Source organism: Lagopus leucura, unplaced genomic scaffold, assembly GCF_019238085.1.
Source record: "Lagopus leucura isolate 7727_CA_CO unplaced genomic scaffold, USGS_WTPT01 Super-Scaffold_73, whole genome shotgun sequence".
NCBI classification, from domain to species: domain Eukaryota; kingdom Metazoa; phylum Chordata; class Aves; order Galliformes; family Phasianidae; genus Lagopus; species Lagopus leucura.
The window spans coordinates 23,291,072-23,314,357 of NW_024962252.1; the positions used below are offsets into that span (position 1 = coordinate 23,291,072).

Here is a 23,286-nt window from a genome sequence, read left to right on the forward strand (position 1 = left end):
TATATGGACCATATGAGAACATACCGCATAGATGCTTAATGAAACTGGATATTTTGTTTACATGAAATTCCTTCGTATACTCCATAAGCCTTTTCTTCTCCATGAGGAAAGAGCTGGAAGTCAGTGGCATTACTAAACGTTACTTTGAAATTATGTAGCATGTTCTATTCTTTCAAGCCTCTGAAAGCACAATCCATTTTGAGAGAGGAAATGTGATTCTTCTTCCTATTTCATGCTATGCACTAACAATTGCCAGAGCCATTCATCACTGTATGAATGAGCATGCCAGAGTAAACAAAATCCTACAATCCAGCTCCTTCGTGCCTTTATGTAAATACCTGGCGTCTCGCTCCAGTTTATAAGGAGAGGAGGTTCTTTGATATCTGCATAGCTGGCGTGAGATAAGAAACAACAGTTCAAGTATTGGTCTGACCAGTTTATTACAAATGTTAATCAGGGAGATGAGGAAGTGGAGGACGGACACTATCATGAATTAGGGTAATGGGGAATGGAAGGAGGGTGGTAGAAAAGATAGGAAAGAAGAAGCAAGGAGTCTTTGTAGGAAGCAAGAGGGAGGTAGACACTACCATGGATCCAGCGTGGTTTGTAGTTCAGTCACTGATCTTCATTAGTGGTGGGTCATCAGGCCTCATTGTTCTGTTGAGGACGACGGTGACCACAGCGATGATGGCAACTACATTCCAATGGTAGTACCAACTTATAAATAAGTCCACAGTGTCTGAGTCAGCTCTTTTGGAAGGGACAGCTGCTGGATGTCAGCAGGAACTCCTTTTGTTCCCATCTTCTGGGCCTTGCCAGTAGATAAGAGGGAGCAGGGAGACGCCCACTTGTATCTTGCCTTCACGGGATGCAATGGTATCATCCCCCAGTCTCCCATAGCAAGCTGGAGTTATTTGGTCACAGGCTAGATCTACCACCAGTAAACAGTTCTGAGCACTCTCTTCTGAAGGCAAACAGCTCCAAAAAAATTCTTTCAAACGTAAAATTTTCCACACAGTGATGCTGATTGCCACATGGCATACCCATCACTCATCTCCTAAACAAGTCAGTCTTATCACAAGAAATACCTCAGGAAGCAAGCTTTGAGCCAAAAAAAAAAAAAAAAAAAAAAAAAAAGATTCTCACCTGGTCATCTGTAAATGCCTCTTTTTCTATTGTAGGAAATCTGCTCTGACCAGCTGCAAGCAGCAACATACAGTATTGCTGTATAAAAGGATTACTTTTCAATAATGTACATGTCACATTATTTATGATGTAGAAATTGGATTTAAATAAGCCATAAGATTTATGAATTCTTGTTAAAGAAAGAATGCTGCAAAGGTGTTTTTATGACTGTAATACTCCTTGTTCATATATTAAATAAGAGAACTGCAATAAACAAGCAACAACAAAGAATTTATTTCTCCATGCAGATGTTCCTCGTAGTTTAAGAGCAATCTTGTCTTTCTAACCTTAACTTGAGGCTATCATTACATTCCTGGCATTTGCAAAGATAATCTGCTTCAGAAAAATTCTGTATTGTTTTTCTACTTATCTTTGTGCTTTGGCAGAATAATATACTTTTCTAGAGGAAGGATTACCAGGGTTCAGAATGCAGGGAACACTATTTTTCTGTCAGAATTGTTTGCAACAATGCATCTGTTGCAGAGCAGTTCACAGCATTGAAATATATAACATGAGAATCAAAAAGAGATTTGAAAATATTAATATATATATATTAGTTTTCTTATACAAAAGTTCTTAATTTGTTTCAATTTATTTCATCTAAGGATATTTCTGAAAATATCTATGGATACCATATATAAGATCCATTCACAACAGTCTACATCATCTGTAAGTAACACTGATTGATACTGGAAATCATATGTACTTTTCGTTTAATGTGCCCATTACTGTTGTTTGCAAGTTTCTTTAATTGGTCTTATTTTGGGTTAAAATATTCAGTATGAAATTTCACACTGGGACAGGAGCAGAACACCTAGAATGTGCTTTCAAATGCAGATTTGAACATAGTCTGTGTCCAAATGAGACCTGAAATGTAAAGTTTCCTTCATTTTAGCCATGATGATCAAGACTTTTTTTTCCTGCTGAAACTTCTTTGTTCCTGCTGGAAAATTTTTGTTTAACTATTTTTACTTGCCACTGTACTTCATGTCTGACTGTTCTACTTTCACGAGGGACTGGGTGCAGCCAAAATTGCTCTGCTAGAAAACCTATCCTTGAGCTTTTCCTGCCCAGAACACTTGCAGCCATCTTAAGCCTACTACTACTCAGGGAAACTAATTAAAAAAAAAAAAAAAGTCTTTGGCTAAGAAACAATAAAGATAATAAAAGTTCTCCTTATATAAAATGATGCTATAAAAAGCATGAAAAATAAAGCAGCAGTATCTCAACCAGATTGAAAGTCAGATTTTCTCTTGCTGCTTAACATTTCTATCACTGAATACAAACAGCAATGTTGGATGTCTAACTATTTTCCAGAAAGAGCACATGTATTTTTAAGTACATTTGAAAGAAACAGTATATGCTGGCTCAAAGGAAGTAGAGCAGTGCCAACATTCCTCTTACTCTGTGAGAGAAGTCATGTCTCTGGAAGACTAGAAGTGCCAATTTAGCAAAGGTCAGAATGATGCAGACCTGTGGTATTCCCAATAATCTTCTTGCTCATCATTAATTAAGACACTCATGTTTGTCATCATAAAAAGACAAAAAAATTATATTTAACACAAATGTAAGAAACTTAAGATAGACCTTGACCTACAGATTTTTGCTTTTTACTTTACCAACAGAATCAGACTATTTAAAACCTATAAAATTTAAAGATATTTCAACCAAATGTTTGTTTTTCGATCTAAATTTCTGTTCTTATATTTATTATACAGTTCTTTACAATTTATTTTGAACATTCCCAGCTAGTAATGCATTTAATACTCCCCTCAATTGTTCTGTTGCTAATCATTCTTTTTGTTGGCAGTTTTTGTTCGTTTCTTTTGTTTGTTTGTTTCACCTTCCCTGATCTGCTATGCAGATGGTAAAAAAATTCAAACTGCTGGCCTAAAATCTACTGAACATTCAGTGATATAAGGCAATCTGGATAACAATACGTGTTCTTTCAAGCTGTCAGTTTACTTCTTTGAAAAATGTCAGGAGAAAATCAGTGGCATAGTCTAATAGAAACAGAAAACATATTTTTCAAAAGGTATCATAGAATGCAATCACAGAATCATTTGAGTTGGAAAAGACCAACAAAGTTATAAAGTCCAACCACTATAGAATCCAGGAAATAAGTTTTATGAGATCTTTCAGTCACACTGCATATAGCAGCATTTATATTTTTGTCACTCCAAATAGTTAACATACTCTCTAGAACCCCTACAACTGTGGATGTTCCTCAGTTTCTTAAGCATTTCAAGACTTACACATCCTCTTTGGAGTAAGAAATTATCCTAATAATTATACAGATTTTCCCAGCTGTGGAAATGGGCACATTGTTTCATTCCTCTTTCTCAAAGCTTATGAATTTAGAAGTTATTAAATGTTTTCTTTTCTCCTTCATTTTTCAGCCTGTATATTTTAATTTTTTTTTTTTCTTGCTTCTCTATAGTCTTTAGTTGATTTAAATCTTTTTTGCAAGACACTCAAAACTAGCCATAGTTGAAGCCTTACTGTTGTTGATAAAATAGGAGTATATTTACTCTTGCAAGCTACACCTCTACAGCATATCCATGAACAGTATTAGATGGCATAGTGCAATGATGTTCAGACTGAGATCTGCTCTAACTGCCAAATTTCTTGAAGAGCAGCTATGTAAGCAATTGTTCCTCAACTGTTTTGGGATTGTATTTGCATCAATTATTGCCTTGTATCTGTCATATAAAGCAGTATCCCCAGTAAACTGAATTTATAACAGTTATATCAGACTCCTCATCTTATCTTTGCTCTCTGAGGACATACATGAGACTTAAAGAAATATAATTCTGACTTGTTAATGAAGAGGTACCTTCTATGATAGGCAAGAGAAAAAAAACACAAAATATTGAAGTATTTATTATGGAATCCTGAAGTTCTAGAGGTTATTCATTTCAGTTTATCCAAAAGCTTAAGAGTAATATCTTGATTTATGTCTATGTCTGTAGTTAAGCAGCATTGGTCTACACTTCCAGTGTTGGATGTTTCTTTCTAACTCTTGCCATTGATAATTCAATAATAAAATACTGCTGTGAACTCTCTAAATGGTTATACTTACATTCTGTTATCTGAAGCTTGGACATACTTCTGTTAAGTAGAATCTTATTCTGGATTTGCAGCAGGACCCTGACTTCCACTGCCTATTTTTTGGTTTCTAACTGGAATTTAAAATGAGACCAATGGAAGAAGTGGACAATTGCTTAAAATTAAAAGAAAGAAAAGATTTGCTGTTTTTCAGAAAATCACAGAATCTCAGGGATTGGGAGGGACCTCAAGAGATCATGTCCAAACCCCATAGTAAGGCAGGTACCCTACAATAGGTTGCACGGGTAGGTGTCCAGACTGGTGTTGAATATCAACATAAACAGGCTTGAAGGTCTTTCAGAGCCAGATCTTTTTATACAATAGCACCGGATATCTTCCTAAGAGGATTTCTGACAGATGAAAAGCTGCACGTCTCTTGCACATCAGAGTCTCCAACACATTTGAGCTATTTAGTTTGATCAAGTTTCTCAGAGAGTATAGGTTGCAGACTGTGAGCTAGCTGAATCTCAACCTAGCCAAGACCAAGTAGAAGGAATGGTAGGATGCTCAAGGTATATTTTTCCTAATCCTGGTTCTTTTTCCTAATCCTTTTAATGTTCAAGAGCTGCATTCAATTCCTATAAGACCTTGTCCCTTTTACTGATCTAGCAGGGTTAACATAAAAGTTTCTGGAAAAAGCAAAATTCACTGCTGTATAATCAAAGAATATTAAGATGTTATAATTACAAAATAAACAAGAAAGTTTGGCAAAGCAGATAACAATAACAAAAAAAGAATAGATAGAAAGCTTACCCCTATCCTGGGTCACTTACAAAACCCCAACAGAGCAGATCTCCAGAAGAGATCCTTCCCTACTGGTAGCCAGCTCTTAAAAGGTCTAGGAGGGGTAGAGCCTGGCTCCACCCCTTCCGGCAGTACAGGTGAATTGCCTTCACCTGTGCTCCTCTGGCTGACTCAAGGCTCTCCTCAGGTGATCAATCAGAGGTTCAGGCCGTGACTCAGCAGTTCCCATACAACAGCCTAGAATAGAAGTAGCAAATCTACATTTTATAAGAGCATTCTTACAACTTCTTCCAAATTCAAAACTCAATGGTACATGTATTAAAGAACTAGAATAAAGCTTTGCTTGTTTTTTTTTTGTTTATTTTATTTAAAGAAGCATAGAAGAATATCTTGAAAATGGTGTTTCTTAACAGCTACAAAGCATTCTTTTGAAAGAATAATACTGACTGTTTTATTGCTGTCATCCTCTCATTTTCACATGCTCAATTTTAGTCTGCTATATTATGCAGCAATATAATATCTTAAGACATATGAATTAGGATGTTCCTATCTCTCTCCATTAATCTTCTCATATTAAAGGCTAGACTTCAGTGAAATGAATTAGTTCTACCATAGTGACAATATCCAGTAGCAACTGGAATTGAGATGGAGTTCAAAATCCTTAACATTCTTCATTGCAGTTTATCTTGATCAAGTCTGCATAGTTATCCATTGTTCCATTTTTTTAATCATTTTTTCATAGCACAAAATAAAAATGTTTACAGAGACCTCCAAGACACTCTAGAATCTTGCCTAACATTTCCTTTGCTTTTAAATACTTGTTAAGAATTCTCATGCATGCTACAAGAAAGAAAAATAAATTGGTTATATTAAGAGTATCTTATTTCCAGATTCTAATAAGGACCAGCAAAGGAAATTGCAAAAACATATGGCCAAAAGGCGATTCCAACAAAAGTCAGTCTTTGTGCAGCGTGTTTATGTGAAATTCATCAGCAACTTTACACAGCAGCAGCAAAGCATCAGTCCTGTCTGTGCTCTGTCCGAATCAGCCTGAACCACACACAAAAGCTTGTTTCCTCCAGTGTCTCATGTCCTCCAGCATGAAAGAAATCAATAGAGTGGTCTTGTCTACAGTTGGTAAGATTGTTCCTTTCACTGAATGATGATTAAGCACAAAGGAGATTCTCTTTCCGAAAGGAACACTTTTGCCTTTTCAAAAAAATATCTCATGAGATTCATAATGTGATCTTTTTTTTCATATAAAAGACCAGTCTGTGAGACAAATGAGTTCTGTTTACTTGACCAGAAGTCAAGAGGCCAGAAAAAAAGATCAGCAGGAGAAGATCCCCTTCTTTTCTGCAAGAGGGAGTAAGGAGTGGAGGGGAAGAGTGAGAGGGGGAAGAAGCTTCTCATTTTCCCCTCTCTAGCTCTGATGCTTTGCAAACTATCAACTGCTAGGTGCTGAACAGCTGAAACCCTGTGCACAGATTGGGAAAAGAAACTGGGAGTATTCTGAAGAGGTTTTCAACATATGCTCTTGCTGTTAAGTCTGTCACATGCTCATAAAAGTGGATCCATATAAAAGAGAAAACTGCAATTGATGCTGGCTGAGTCTAGTGCACAGCCAGGATGATGTTTCAGATGGTTTGTTTATCTCCACCTCGCAGTGTTACAAGCCTCTGACATTTCAACAGATATTTTCCAGCACGGCAGGAATGAATTAGTGGACATCCCATGCTAGTGTGGTTTTTCAGCATGAAGCTCCTGTCTTGCAGCTCTTTTCAGTGTAGTACTTTGTTCCAGTTTGCAGATAAAGCACTCTACAAGATACTGGTTAACAATCAGTTTTCCTTAAATATAACAGGTGAATGAAGTAAAATAGAGATAACAAAGTGTAATATGATTTTCCATCTAAGCACATGTAGAGTTTGAACCTGCTACTGAGCATCCAACTGAACTGAACACTGAATTTCTGTAAACAGCACGTGCTTTTTTTTTTATGTTTCAAGGCCTGTGAAGAGAAGATATGTAGTGCATGTATTTCCACTAGCTACAGGAGTTTATGAGAATCACTGTTTCTATAAGTCCAATTTACTATGCTTGCACATATTAAAAGGCTGGAAATTTCTATTGCTATCCAGGCCAAACTTTTGGAGAAGGTATGGAAATTAGTTTGGAAGGTATTCTAGGGTTTGGAAACAAATAGAGATTTTAACTGTCATGTATAAAAACACACACACACACACACACACACATATATATAAGGAAAATAGGCAGAAAAGAAAAAAAAAAAGCACATTTACCTCTTGTAACTATGCATAATTCAGTACTAAAATAAGATTTATTTCAGGGGGTTATTTGTTATTTGCAACATCTTTCTTTAGGCAGCTAGGTTAAGAGATGGGGCTCCCTCTATGGTCAACATAGAGAAACATAGCTCTTCAAAGATGATTCAAATCAGCTATTTGAAACCTAGCTTTTTTACTCTGATTTGTCCTCATCAGGCACTGATCCATTTACACTGGCAGACGAGATAGCTGATTTTATCTATACAAGAAGAGTTTATTCCCTATTTATGATGGACAATAACAGAACAAAACAAAAACAAACAATTGAAAAATCAATGTTATAAGGAATAAGACACTGGTTACCTAGAGTATCTTGAAGACAGCACCTTCCATGAGGCATATACACAACACTTTGTATATTTCAAGGCCAGGTTGGATGTAGCTTTGAGGAATGATATCTGGTGAAAATTGTCCCTGCCCACGGCAGAGTAGTTGGAAACATAATCTTTAAGGACCTTTCCAACCCAAACCATTCTGTGATTTTATATTTAGTCCTTTGTTTCTTGTCCTCCAAGACATGCCTTCTGCCATGTGTAGAGCTCCTGTAAAGAAAACAGGAAAGAATCAAGCATATGCTCCTTATTTTGTTTTTTGCCTGCAAATTTTAAGTATCTGAGAAATGATTCATGCCTGACAGTGTTTACAGACATATTTTGATTCAAATTAATACCTTTTTTTTTTTTTTTTTTTTTTTTTTTTTGTAATTTGATCATATTTTCTAGAGTTAATACAAAAAAAAAAAAGTTTGAAAATTCTAATGCATGTTAATTAATCTGATGGATGGCAATTCCGGTATTCCGGTTATAGAAACAAATAAAGACAGATTTCCCACTGTGCACAAAACTTCATTAAGAAGTACCAACAGGATCCACTGCCACAGACGGTGCGCGAATGTAGTTCTACACAAGCCCCAGGCTGCTTGAGTCAAGGTCCTGTTTCAGCCTTGCTTTTAGAAAAGTAGTTATAAAATTAATTGCAGAGTACTTACATGATCTTGCAAGTAATTTATTTTATAATCTAAGCCTTAAATAGCTTGTGGTTGTTATTGTTTTGTTTTGTTTTTTAAGTTTCATAAATATAAACTGATACCTATTGTTGTATTAGGCGCTTGCACCCTCTTCGGGTTGTAACGCGTTAGGACCTCCCCCTCCATATATAAGCACGTGTTTGTTCCATAAAAGCGCCATTTTGCTGTTCACCATATTGGTGTCACCTCGGTAATTGGCCAAGCTGCGGTCTCCCAGGAAAAACAAACGGGTGAAGGTTACAACAACCTATAAGGGAAGCACATAGATGTCACCTTCGCATGCCACATTTCTATTAAAGGAATCATAAAGTATTTTGACTCATTATGATGGTGACTCTCTAATGCCCATATGCCATTATGAAAATTACTCTTAAATCACTAAGGGAAATATGGAAGTTATATTTTCTAAAGCAGTAGTAGATACAGAATCTGTAGTTTCAGAAAATTAATTGATTAAATGGCAGTTCAGCTGGTCCCCATCAGTCTCTTTATCCTTAATCACTCCTTCTGATCGAAATTCAAATCTGTTTAAGCCTCGGTTTGTTATCTAATTTTGCAAATATCTCAATTATCTCCATAAAGTACTTTAGTAGAATTGAAAATGCAACCCAATGTTTAGGACTGTAAAACTATTCTGTTGTGGAAACACCGTTTTTCCTAATAAAATATGAGGGTATAAAAGAAACTACTGCAAATCCTTTTTTTCATCATATTGTCTGATGTCAGTTAATTTAACTATTTTACGAAGCACAACCAAAATTATAATAGCAAAATATAAATTCTGAGTTACTGACTACAGCTTGTTGGTTTCAGAGGTCTCAGTATATGAAAATAATATTTCTTTATATTTGACTATTCCTGTAAAGGAAAGAAAGGAAAATAATAAAAACAGCTGAAACATTGCAAGACAGTCTTTATTTGGAACCAAGATGGATTACATAGAAGAGAAAAAATGTGTACGGACAGCAGAGGTCAGTGAAACCTATCTTGTCAGCAGGGACTGAGTCAAAGAGTAGGACAAAGGTGCAATGTTAACCAGCATCTGAAATTCATTATATTTCCAAATGTAAATTCCAACATGTGGGGAATTTGGGATCTGAGTCTGTATGATATTCTGTACTTATACAGACCCCTCACCCACAAGGTATATATTATTTTTGAGTGCTTTCTTTACTTAATTGTGACCTTTCCATCACAATGATGTTCATTCAAACTATTTAGGCGTTATGTAACAGCTAAACAGCATTAACAGCACTTACTCTAATAAAAGTGTTAAAAACCCATGACACTAATTCTCAGCTTGAAAACGCAAATACTACTAAATGGGAGTGGATCACAAACTATATAATATATTTTTTGCTGTACATAGAAGGACATTCACAATTTTTGTAGAGTTCTTTTTGACAGAATTATGTCCCATCCAGTTAGAGCTGATCACAAAGCCAATCAAAGTCACAGAGAGATCACGGCTGGAATGTCAGTCTGATTCAGAAGAATTAAGAATAGGTTTCTGAAGGTGTTATGCAAAGTTCTTAATGTCCTTTTTTCCCTCCAATTGTCATTCCCTTTTTTTGTCCATTTGTTCCCCATTCTTACTTTTACTAGATTTTTTAATAAGAAAAACAAATCAAAGAGCTCTTAATTTGAGTCTAGCCTTAAAAACTCCAAAGCCTAATTCAATGTGAGATCAGAAAAAATTAATAAAACCCAGCCTCAAAAGGAATCGTTTATGATAGTCCTCATTTAAGTTTCTCAATGCTTTCCTGCTTATGAATACAGCTGCCATCTTTCATCTTCTCTTTTTATCTAGACTGTTACTTCAATTTATCTTTAGATGATGCAAATCATTATAGCTCCACTGAAAATGACTGAATTACACTAACTTAGAGTAGATGATAAATTTTATGTCCTCTGCTCTGTAATTCTTTGGCAATAAGAAGTCTTTATTACTTCTTTGTATTTTTGATGCTTGGACATTTTCTCCACATTCATTTTGCCAAATTGATTTTGTTTTTCATTCAGGATTTCTTTTAACTTTCTTGCAGCTCAAAGGTATACTCCCTGTCCTCTTCTGTTTTTCTATGCTGAACATTTTCTTTTGGAACATCCTGTAACTCTATAGCCCAGCCTCTTCCTTTGGGATAAACCAGGACTCTGTAATAGTTATTATGTCCTAACTATAATTTGTCATGCCTGTGTCCACCACCATTGACCTTCTTTCTCTGTTTATATTTAGTTAAAAGCTCTTAATTTATTTTCCAGTTTCTTCAAAAACAATCACAATGAAGTTTCTATGTTTTTCCTAGTGTTAACTCTGAATTCCTTTCTGTGTTTTCTATAATTGAAATATTATAATTCTTGATATGAATAATTCTATCTTGGTGTTAAATTACAGTTGTTTTCCTCTCTCCTTACCAGAGATAATTAATTTTGACTTAATGTGTTTAGTTTTCTTTAACTTTCATTAATTTCTGTCATCCTCATATATGCAGGTGGGCCTCTTAAGTTTTTTATCTACTGATCAGTTCAAACAATAATAATATTCTCAAAACGTTACTATGGGTAAAATAGAACATGACATTTATAAGAGTATCTGAATTTACTGACAATCAAACTCATTTTTGTCAGCCAAATAATACAAATTATCAGTTAATACACAAAGCCTTTTAATAATGCAGTTTAAATTGTAGCAGAAAACCACCACAGCTTTTACCCCTTCCTCTGATATTATATTCTACGTTATCCCTCTGAATCCCAGGGCTGACAATTTCTGTCTTCCTTGAAAAAAACAAAAAGAAAAAGAAAAGAAGAAAAAAAGAAGAAACGAAGAAAAGAAAAAAAGAAAAAAAAAAAACAGCATGGGACTTTTAAAAAAGTTGTCAACATCCTGATGTCTTCATCAGGTGGAGTGTGATGCTTGTTAAGAGCTTTTATTTCTTCTCAGGAAGTGTACAATATCAGTAGTGATGCTGTTTTCCTCCTTTTCATTGAGGTCTGCTTGTTTTTTATACGTTTTTAGCAAAATCTGCTTGCTGCTTGCATGCTTTTTCTTATTTGCTACCAATTTTACAGTTTTTCCATTCTTGTCATCTCGAACATATCTATTTTCTTTTTTTTTTTTTTCTTTTTTTTTTTTCCCCTGACTCACAAGGTCACATTCCTGCAGTGAGTATTGATTGACATATCCAATTTGCAGTGTCATCTAGAGCCCATGTTCTTCAACACCAGATTTTATTTTAGTCATAAATGGTTCAATCCATACAGAGTAATCACCTATTTCAGTGTAAACTGAAATTAAACAGTCTTAGACCTTGTTTACCTGACTTCTTGAGAGAGAGTAGAGGCAGTTGCATACATAATCAGATAGCAAAAGGAGTTCAGATTTGTATCTTTTCAACTATAAAGCCAATACTTATTCTTAAACAGTGATGCTGGGGTCCTCTCATACAAACACATTTATGGAGCAAGTTCTTCTTTATTCAGTCATCTGCATTCAGATGAAATGAATGACATCTAACTTTAGTGCTGTTACATTGTTAAATGTAAGAGGGATGCAGACAGCTATCTCAGACATTGATATTGGCAGAGTAAAAACTGGTGTTTGGTCAGCAATTTCCACATACAGTGCCCAGAGAAAGGGCATTGAATTTTGACTTCTATTTGGAACAAATCATTCCTTAAAAATAATCTTTTTTATTTAGTGAAATTACCTGAAATTTCTAGCCAAATTTAATATTTCTGCCTCTATTAGAACAGACTAATGAAAGCCAGTCATGGAGAAAAATGAAATAAATGCTTCTTTGCATCATCATTGTAGGGAAACATCTGCTTAAGCTTTTGTTCTCACTGAGAAACAAAGCTCCATGAGCAAAAGCCCCTTTGTGACACAGTAGATTAGAGGATGGAAAAAAAATCCAGTACTTTCCCCTTATAAAACCAGAATTTAGCTATTCTGAGATGCCAGGAAAATGGATCATGAAACCAGAAAGTTTTGAAAAGGGTACTTGAATAACTCCAGAATGTTTGGTATACTGGCAGCAAAATTTCTTTTCCACCAGAATTTCTGCCACGGATCACCACACTTGTTAAGAAATGCAGAGTATTTGAAGCCACATGAAAGTAGGTTGGAATTCCAGTGTAGAACTTTAAGCAGTAGAAAACAAATGAAGCAACAATAAATTTTTACTATTTTATGTCAAAGGAAAGGTATTAGTTGGTCAAGAGTCCCACTTTGTTCTTCATATACACAAATCAATGCCTTGTTCCTACTCAATGAAGAATTGTAATTCCACTCTTCAGAAACGCTTGTTCTGCTCAACAACAAATTACCTCACTCACCTCAAGTGAGATTTATATTCTTTACCTGCAACACTTCCTGTATAACGTTCAGGCAACAAGTTCTGAAAGTTCTACAAGATTTCATATCCTCTCCTGCAACAGAGCCACATCTTTCTTAGGTGCGCAGTTACCTGGAAAATATGGGTAACCTTAAATTAAAAATGATGTATTAAAGAAAAGTCTCCTCACACCTTCAGTAATCTCTCCACTGAAAAATTTCATTTCAGTGCTGAAGCAGAGAACATCACCAAGTCTTTCTCATTGTTTGTGTCTTATTACCACCAGAGCTATTAACAGGGAAATGATGGTATGATTTTAATGCCACTGAGACTGCACTAACATACTCATACAGTGGAGTTAACTCCTTCATTTTTACAACTCTACAGAAGAACGCTTGGTTTTGACTTCAGAAAAACAATTGCCTAATTAAGAATGACATTTCCATTCATTAGCTAAAATGGGTTTTAATGTCTCAGACTAGTAGTTTCCTACTGGTTCTTTTGGAGTAACAAAAGAATAAGAACTTCATAGGGGAATATTAAAAAACTGGTAAATGATCACATTTTTGTAGTTTTTCAGACTGTGCTAAAATTCATATTCAGAATTAGCATGACTTCTTTCCTCAGCAGCTTTCTTCTCTTTCTTCATATGTTCCAGAGTGAAACAGTATTTGTTAATTTTCTTTGATTAAGGTTGATTTCTGCAGTCACAGTTATAAAATTTTAAGTTTATCTTATTCTACAGATAAATCAAAAATGTTTCGATCAATGATAACAACGGAAATTTGAAATTCCATTTGAAACATTTCCAAGAAGTTTATGATCTCATCTCAATTGCTACGTTATCTCAGTACCACATAATAATTTGTTTTGCTTTTCGTGGTCCTTGCTTTCAACCTTGCTTGTTCTGAGTTTTATTATTTTATTCGGAGTCTGCTCCTGGTAAGTTAAATGAGCTGTTAAAATCACAGCCAGTTCCCAAATCACCTGTTAAAATCCAATCTGCTCTCCTTCCTGATAATGCTGTTTCCTCTCTGAGAATCTGTGCCAGGTATTCTCATCTGGGAAGCCAATGCTGCCTTCCTTGGCCTACTCAGCCTGGGAAGTTCACAAGTTTGAGGGTTGAGAAAAGGATATTGATCTCTGCTAGCTGCTCACCACAGCTCCTACTCCCTTCCTTCATCCCATGTTCACCTTCAGAAATACCTGGTGCCTAGATGGTGTGGTGTTTCTGACATTTTTCACTGGGCAACATACATGTTTTGAGAGGTATTATTACACAAAATATTCTAAAGAAGGAGAAAAGTCTTTTTAAATGCTTATATTCAACACTTTGCATAATAAATATAAGCATGCATACTGTTGTGTGTAACTTTTCTGACTGCAAACAGCTTGGATTACTGTGATCATTCCATACAATGCAAATCAAGTAGTACTGATATTTTTTTTCATTCTTGAAATCTGCAGGACCCACAGTTAAGGTGTATACTGGAAGCAAATAAATGGTTTTACATTACTAAAGGTACATAACATGGTTCCTAGCCACACGCTGTGTCTTACACAGGGAAGAGTCCAGGACTTAGTATGCATGTATCCAAATTATTGCAGCAAAGACACCTCCAGGTGTTAATTTTTAATGAAAGTATAATATTACTCATTATTCTTACCTACGTTAGCAGTCATTAAAAATTCAATACTTGTGTAAGTGCTTTCAATTATAGAAATAAAATTCATTGTATTCTATTGCAGTCTGTTAGCACTCCTGTAAGGTTTTATTGATGCTGTCATTTTTTCATCTCTGATTCCAAGTATGGTAACTGAAAATGGCATATTTCTCCTCCTCCATGAGTTACTGCTGTCACTCATGAGGTCTCTTGGATCTGAGTATCTAAATAGTTCACATAGAGAAAAACAGTAATGTTTTGACATTTTGTTTTTTGAATGTGCTTTGGTATTAACTAGTAGCAGAAAGCTTCCTGTGTTAGGCAATAAAGCAAAGCATTTTTTTCCATAAGTGGAATGTCATGTATTATCAAACTGAGTTCTCTCTGTTTCTAATAGTTTTCCCATGTGTTTATTTAAAGGGTCTTACTGAATCACAGCTTGAATATTTTGATCTTAATTTATTTTGAGCCTTTTATTATATTTGGGTGAGCTGTACACTTGAATCATTATTTATTAGTATGATGCTATGTATAGGGAATAGAATATTAAATATTTAAGCTGTTTAGATGACATTTACCAGAATAGGCACCACAGATTAGTCACACGAGAAGCTATCTTGTGATATTTTGCTTATTTAAACTCCAAGAATCTTCAGAATCAAAAGTCTGACATTTATTCTTATCTTTATATCATTCTTCATTTATATCGTCATTTAATATTTCAACATCTTCATCAGAGATGTATGGAATATTGCATTACAAACCATATTTATCTTACATTTTATACAAATGCAGCTCAAGACATTTAACTCTATAAACTTTAGGTAAAGTTTTGTTGCTCACCAAGTAAACATCGTTACACAGCATGCTCAGGATTAATGTCCCAGTCTTTGATGTTTTAAGATGCAGATTATTTTTTCAAAGTGCTGTTGATTCTATTTGTTTCCCAATAAATCTTTAGAAATCCTCAAATCAAAACAGAAAATTTTACCTTTCTTATTACAGTTAACAGCTACTATGCAATAAAGTTTCTAATCTCATTTATCTCTTGCTGACCAGAAAACTACCGCCCTAATTCCAGAACATGTTTGGATGGGTTATCTCCTAGTTTGGAAACAGTGTGCACACACATTTAGGAAACTGCTGTCTTGATTGTTTGTATTTACATTTTGCTCATAGTTTTATAGAGCTCCATGAAAAATAAAGGAGAAAAACTTCAAAGAAGATGCAAACATGCACATCTGTAGCATAACTTGTTGGAATCCTTTCAAGGCTACTATGTCTTTAAATTCTTTCAGCCTTACTGTAGTTTAAATAAATTGGAACTGAGATAGAAATTAAGACAGCAAATGTGACAACTGTATTTACAGGGAATATACACTCTAATTCCATGGGCTGCTTAAATGAATAATGTCTCTTCTGTATTCTAGTTCGAGAGTTATCTTCAGAGATCACCTCTTTTCTTTTTTTCAATTTATTTGAAGACTTTTTAAAACTAAGGTCCCTTTCGCTTTTGTTTAAGATACAAATATTCAATTTTTCAGGAAATCATTTCAGAAGAAAATATTCATGAGGGCTAATCTTTTCCCCAGCTTCTTTAGGCAAAAAGACAACGTGGCAAAGAAACAAAGTCTCTTGGAGAATGACTAAGGAGTGGAGCTTAATTTAGACTAGCCTCTGTGTTTAAAATTAGTGATTGCGAATAAGCCTTGTTTATCCAAACCACTAGTTCTAGGATAATAACAATGATAATAAAAACAATGATAATAAAAACAAATCTAAGAAAAAGGAACCAAATGGCAGCATTTGTGTCTTGCTATGTGACATAGATTGTTTCTTATAGAATAGTAACACTAGTTAAGCCTTTATGTTTAGAAAGCAATTGAGTTTCCACATTAGCATGCAAACTATGGAAAATATTTTTCCTGTGGTTAAGGTTTTACAAATAAATTTGTAAAAGACACTGTGCACTGGATTAGTGAAATTGTTGATCAGTAATCACAAAGAGACAATTTATTCTACTATCTTTAGATAGATTAATGCATGTCTTTATTTGTCACTCTTTTAATTTCATCTGTAAGTAATATGCTGCTGATTTGCCAATTAACAATCATAACTGATATATTGTAAAATACTAATTGGTGATGGTAGAACAAATAGGAAAGTTTTCAGCCACTTCTCTTTATTTCTTGAGGTCTTTCTCCCAGTTTCTTAGGCATATATGAATCAAGCTTGTAGTTCTATTTTATGAGGCTGCTTTTTTTTCAGTTGGCTTTCTCTCTTTCTATGATAAACTTTGCCTTAGACTCAGTTGTTTAACCCACTGCTTGTAAACAAGGAACATGTGCTCTTCCTTAATCATCATGAAAATCCAATGTAGTGCTCCAGAGGGATGTGATCTGAAATAAGCTGCAGAAGTGCTTCATGAAAGAAGTTAGGTTCAAAGTGGCCTTTGCTGGAAAACCCAGAAGGCAATGATTGGCTTGTAGAAGGGAACATAACATTATTAGTGAGGTCAGTCTTGCAACAGGATAGTGGTGTCGGTCAGCAGAGCTTAATGAAGTTGTTGCAACACATAACAGACAAAAGATGTGGCAAGGAACAGACAACAATAGATCAGCTTTAAGAGAGAAAGAATAAAAGGGGAAATCTATAAGAAAGTGTTTGGCCTAACACAGTCATGTAGACAAGGAAGCAAATGCTAAAAATGGACTATTCCTTTTTTTAGGAAGATTTCATAAAAGATTCTTAAAAATGCAATTTTACACAATGCTTCATACAGAGGTTGTGCTCGAGTCAAATCTTATTCTCTTGTATGCTGTTTTTTGATAATCATCTGATGCAAATATTTCACAGCATATGGTATTCCCAAAAATGATGTTTTGGATCTAATAAAGAAAACCACTTGCTGTTCTTGAAATGCCATTCTAAACAAAGCAATTCCAACTCAATAGTTCACCAGGCATCAAAGGCTGCTTATTTGGGAATTAGTATTTCAATCTTTGCAGTCCTTATGTAAGTTGGACTGTTATTATCCTCATTCCCAAAGAGACTATACTGAGATAATCTGGAGGGCAATGTAACTTTCCTTCATAGGAATGTTCCTGCAAGCATTCCTTTCCATTGTGCACCCTCATCTTCTCAGTACTTAGTTTAGCTAGAAAGGGGGGATCTTCCCATTTACTTTCTTCAGAATTCTAGCTTTTGACAACTTTAAAATCAGTCTTAATGATTTTCTTGTGTTCAGTAACCTTATTTTTAAAACCACAGCCCCATCAGAACACTACCCTCCAGTGAATTGTACTCACTTTGAAACAGCTATTTATAGATGAAATCATTGCAGAGTCATAAATACAAACTTCTGTTTTGTATAATGTGTGGGATTTCTCAAACAATGTTTCACATAAGAAAATTTCACTTTTTCCACAAACACAGAGAAAGAGAGGTGTGGGACTTTCAGAAGCCACCTATAAAATCTAGATGCCAAGTTTCCGTTAATTTTAATGCACATTTGGCACTCTGACCCCTGAGGCACATTTGAATACTTTCTCTTTATAATACAAATTGCAGACAACTTACAAACATTTTCCACTGGATCTTTTAAAAGTTATTTTTCGTAGTGAAATCATTTATTTCTCACTTTATTAATGACACTTAGAAAATACTTGTTTAGACTGCTATGTTAAAGTCACTCAGAGAAGCATATTTCAACAAAATAGTTACATTTGTAAGGCTTTGAAAAATATGGGTGTTTCCTAGAGGCACTTCAATTTTATCCAGCAGATGATAGATATGTAAGAGCACTCCGGGCTGCCATCACTACCCTCTCATTTATTTGTTTCCATTTGACCAGTGACCAGCTCTTCTGACAGGAGGATTTGACTTAGAGCAGGGTCCAGAGCCACCCCAAATCCAAAACCTAACTTTTCAGGATTTCACTTCTTTTTCTCACAATAAATTATTCTCAGAGAAAGTTTAACTGATTGAAGTTAATATCATTCTACCAACAGGTATCATTGAACCAACTTTTTCTATGGTTGTAAAAAATGTTACAGCAATACAAGTCTCTTTCTCACAGTTACTTGTAGGCAGTGGGATTCTCCTTCACAGCTAAGCAGTTAAGGAGTATGCATACTGACAGCAGTTAAACTTGTGTAGTCTACTTACAAACACAGAAAAGCTCATGAAACACATATATAGCAATGGGCATGATCCTTTCTATGTTCTTGTACACAACAGTGGGCTGGAGACTGGCAAATATGACACCCATCTTCAAAAAGGGCCGAAAAGATGCTCCTGGTAGCTACAGACTTATCAGTCTCACCTTGGTTATCAGGGAAGGCTATGGAATGGATAATCTTGGGAGCCATTTTGGACCAGTTAAAGGTCAATGAAAGGATCAGGCCCAGTCAGCATGGGTTTACAAATGATAAATCCTGTCTGACAAACCTGATTTCATTCTATGTCAAAGTGATCTGCTTACTGGATGAGGGTAAGGCTGCTTATGTAGTCTACCTGGACTTCAGTAAAGCCTTTGACACTGTCCCCCACAACATTCTTGTGGAGAAACTGGCTGCCCACTTTTTGAATGGGCATACGCTCTGCTGGGTGAAACACTGGCTGGATGGCCAGGCCTGAAGAGTTGTGGTCAGTGGAGTTAAAGCCAGTTGGCAGCCGGTCACAAGAGGTGTCCCCCAGGGCTCGGTACTGGGGCTGCTTCTATTTAACATCTTTATTAACACTCTTGATGAGGGGATTGAGTAAGTTTGCAGATGACACCAAGTTGGGAGGGAGTGTTAATCTGCCTGAGGTGAGAAAGGTGCTACAGAGGGACCTGGATAGACTGGATCAATGGGCCAAGGTTAACTGTATGAGTTTCAATAGGACCAAGCATTGGGTCATGCATTTTGATCACAACAACCCCAGGCAACCCTACAGGCTTGGGGAAGTGTGGTTGGAATGCTGCCTGATGGAAAGGGACCTTAGTGTACTGATGGACAGTCAGCTGAATACGAGCCAGCACTGTGCTCATGTGGCCAATAAGACCAATGGCATCTTGGCTTGTATCAGGGATGGTGTGGTGAGCAGGACTAGGGAAGTCATCCTGTCTCTATACTCAGTGTTGGTGAGTCCTCAACTTGAGTACTGTGTTCAGTTTTGGGCACCTCAGTACAGCAAGGACGTTGAGGTGCTGGAGCAGGTCCAAAGAAGGGCAACAAGGCTGGTGCTCAGGGACATGATTTAGAGGAGGTTTGTTAGAGTTAGGGTAGTTTGGTTAGGTCATGGTTGGACTCGATGATATTTAGGGTCTTTTCCAACCTGAGCAATTCTATGATTCTATGATTCTGTGATTCTATGATTCTATGATTCAACAGTTTGTGGACCTTCTACTAACTAAAACAAATCTTTACTCTTGCCTGTATTTAAGGGCAGCTGCTCTGGTTTGGCTCTGTTATAGCAAGTGCTGTGTCATGCATGTCAGATCTTGTAAAAGGCTTCAATAAAACTTAGGAAAGCTGCCAATAAAACCAAGTGAAATTTACAGCCATTCCCAAAGTGATACTGCTGGCCTGACCCATACAAATCATAACTCTCCTTCACCTCTCAGTTTGATTTTAATATTGTACCTCAGCTGAGCAAATTTTGTGTGTCCTGACACTGCACTCCTACAGGAAAACTCCTACAGTTTTCCTACAGAAACTCCTCTGGTTTTCATACCATATGTGGCTCTCGGTACATTACCAGCGCTCAGACAACTGATGTTCTGCTGACTCAGTGTACTTAGGGGGACATTATGACAACTTTCAAGCTGTCATATGCAAGATGAAGTAGATTTTTGATAGATTTAGGAGAGGAAAAGACATAGTTTGCCAGAGCTCTATGGCTGTTCAGTGGTATTTTAATAGAACCATTGCACTGCTGGCTCTTTGTCTCTCAGATTGAACTCAGTTAGTTCTTGGCCTCACCTTGGACCTCAGAGGTAAAGCCAGATACATTATTATAACTTGGTGAAAGTTTGTATCAATTGCACTACTGAGTATTATTCCATGCTACCTCATACTTAGACACATGGTCAGCCTAAAACCCACACGTTCAGGACACACAAAGGTCTTCCATTTTTTTTTGGCTTTTTTGCCGTGTGTCAGTGGCAGTCTAGGAAAAGAGGTAACGGCCGTAAGTTACACTAGAGGAGGTTCAGGTCAGATATTTGGAAAAATTTCTTCTCAAAAAGAGTGGTGAGGCATTGGAACAGGCTGCCCAGGGAAGGGGGAGTGGTCGTTGTACTTGTAGGTGTTCAAGAATTGTGTGGATGTGGCACTGAGGAACTTGGATTAGTTGGCATAGTGGGAATGTGTCGACGGTAAGACTAGGTGATCTTAGAGGTCTTTTCCAACCTTAGTTATTAATAATTCTCTTTGTTATCTTCTGCACCTCACACCAATTGCCTGTAGAAAGGGAGTGGAATGGGGGAGAAGGCTAACGTGGCATACCAGTTGTCTGCTGAAGTTGTCTACACAGTGTTACTTACATGCTGGCTATATCTGCAGCTCAAGCCTAAAGGATGCTAAGTTGGATGCAAATTCCAGTTAAATCAATGGAAAGACTCACTTTGACTTCAGTCCACTTTCAATCAAGCCTGTAAAGTATAAAATAAAATGTTACTTTTTCACAGACACAGTAAGGACTGTGTAGATCACTTGGCCAGCATGTTTCTTATGCTTCATATTTCTTATGTTCACTTTTAACATGAGTTTGTAATTCGCAGGTACATAAATATTACTCCAAAATATTTCTACAACTTGGAAATCTATGTCAAGGTCATGTGATATGGGACCATTTTGCTTGTTTGAAAGAGATCTGTAAGGTAAATTGCTTAAGATGTATCTGAAAAGACACTCCTATGCTAAAAGGAGCAACTGAAGTCTTTCACTCACTGTTCTCCTTTATTCACAATATGTTTGGCTACAACTATAAAAGCAGAAGTTTAAACTATTCTTAGCGACCTCATAAACAAGAACAAGCCCCACAAAAAAAAATGTACCTATAATAGAAAATGTACATTTTCCTGCAGGCTCTGTTTCATTCCCTTCACTAGTGATTCAGAAGGGAAACAAAGTGTGCTAATTTCTGCAGTGTTTGTTTTCTCCTTTGTGCTTGCTCATACACTCCTTCTGCTGGCATAAAAGCTGTCTAAATCCTGGCTTCTGACTCTCTCTGCTACCCAGATTTGTGCCAAAATAAATGCAGTGTTATTCACTAAGTGTAGCTAATGAACACTTCAGAAAGAATTCAATGGCTTTCAAACTGAGCTTAAAATATGCCAACTGACTATAGCAGAAAACCTGTTCCTTCATTCAGGTTTTCCTTGGGAAGGCTTTCATTCCACTTCATTCATTTTCATGCTAGCTGAATGAGTCCATGCTTCTGGGTACTGCTGTGTTCACGTGGCATCCATTACATTAAAGGCAGTGTATAGAAAATCCCAATTTATGAGCAGGAAGTAAGCAGTAGAAGCCACAGTATGCAATTTAGTAAAATCAGGAGTAAGTGAAATTGAATTTCTGGCAGGCCAGTACTGTAATAACATAAAGTACATGAGTTAAAAAACTTGTGGAGATATAAATAAGTTGCGATGAGAAAATACAGATGAACATCCTGCAAATTATTTCCACAATCAGAATGACAGCAACCTTCTTTTGATGTGACCTTTCTCTCTTCTCTTCATATCAAAAGGCCATTGTTCTTATTCTCTCCAGAGTGTAATTAATTACTTTGAAGTCTAAACTCAGCAAATGAGACTGTTCCCTGGCTGCTTGGTGTGGATGGGCACTTCGGCAGTGCCCTGGCTGCATGTCAGAATGCAGCGTGGGTGTCCAGCATTCACACACACATGCCAGTTTCTACTAGAAAGAAATACTGGCACACTGCCAGGGAGACATAAAGCACTGCCACAGGTCTATCAGGATAGATTAGAAGGGACCGCAGGTATGCTGCTTAAACAGACCTGCCTGCAGTACTGACAGAGCATCCTTCTCTTCATTTGTTCCCAGGAGAATAAGATTAAAAGTAACATTAGCACTGTGATGATAAGAAATAGTATTCTACTGAAAGTACTTGTACGACACCCCATCACCCACAATTCTCAGATGGAATGCTGTTTAACAAAGGTGAGAATGGTACGATGAAAAAAAAGGGGGGCTGAGGGGGGAGGGCAAGGAATGGTGAATAAGAAAATAAAAGCAAATAGATTGTGATTTAGGAATATCCATTGAATGAAAGGAGGATATCCCAGCTGTAGAAGTTGTCACTTGTCCACAGACTGAGGAGTTGCTCAAACTATTAATTAAATAGGTAATTAAAACCTCTTATTGGTAATAAGATAATTTTACAGGAAACTGCAAATCTTATGCTGTGTCAGATGCCAATATAATTAATAAGAGGGGGATTTTTGCTTTCAGCTAGTCTGATTTTTTTTAAGTAGTATGCACAGACTGAATATTCAGGTGATATTAGAGCAAAGGTGTTGAACATGCCTGTTGGTTTGCAGATTGGTGCAAATACCTACACAGAAGTTATAAATATGTGCAGAAAACAGGATGGACAACTGACTTGTATATATTTTAACATGTTCCCCAGCCCACATGAACATATACACAAAAATAATTCACAGTTGAGTAAAGGAGAGCATCTGTGCAAACTAGTTAAACACCTAATTCCAACTCAATATGCTTTTGCTTGCTTTGCAGCTGTCTCAAATACTGTTCCTCAGCCTGTTTTCAATCAGATCTAAGACAGTTTGAATTGGAAATAAAATGTAATTAGTCAAAGAAATGTTACTACAAATATTTAACCTCAGATACAGGCAAATATTG

At 36.2% G+C, this 23,286-nt stretch overlaps 1 protein-coding gene across 1 annotated transcript in view; it reads right to left on the reverse strand.

The window, feature by feature from the left end:
* Nucleotides 1-8,485: 8,485 nt before the first annotated feature.
* LOC122192120 overlaps nucleotides 8,486-23,286 on the reverse strand; it is a 38,475-nt gene continuing 23,674 nt past the window's right edge. The window contains exon 7 of the mRNA XM_042892589.1: nucleotides 8,486-8,659. Coding sequence (XP_042748523.1) covers nucleotides 8,486-8,659 — 174 coding nt within the window. The remainder of the gene's footprint in view (nucleotides 8,660-23,286) is intronic.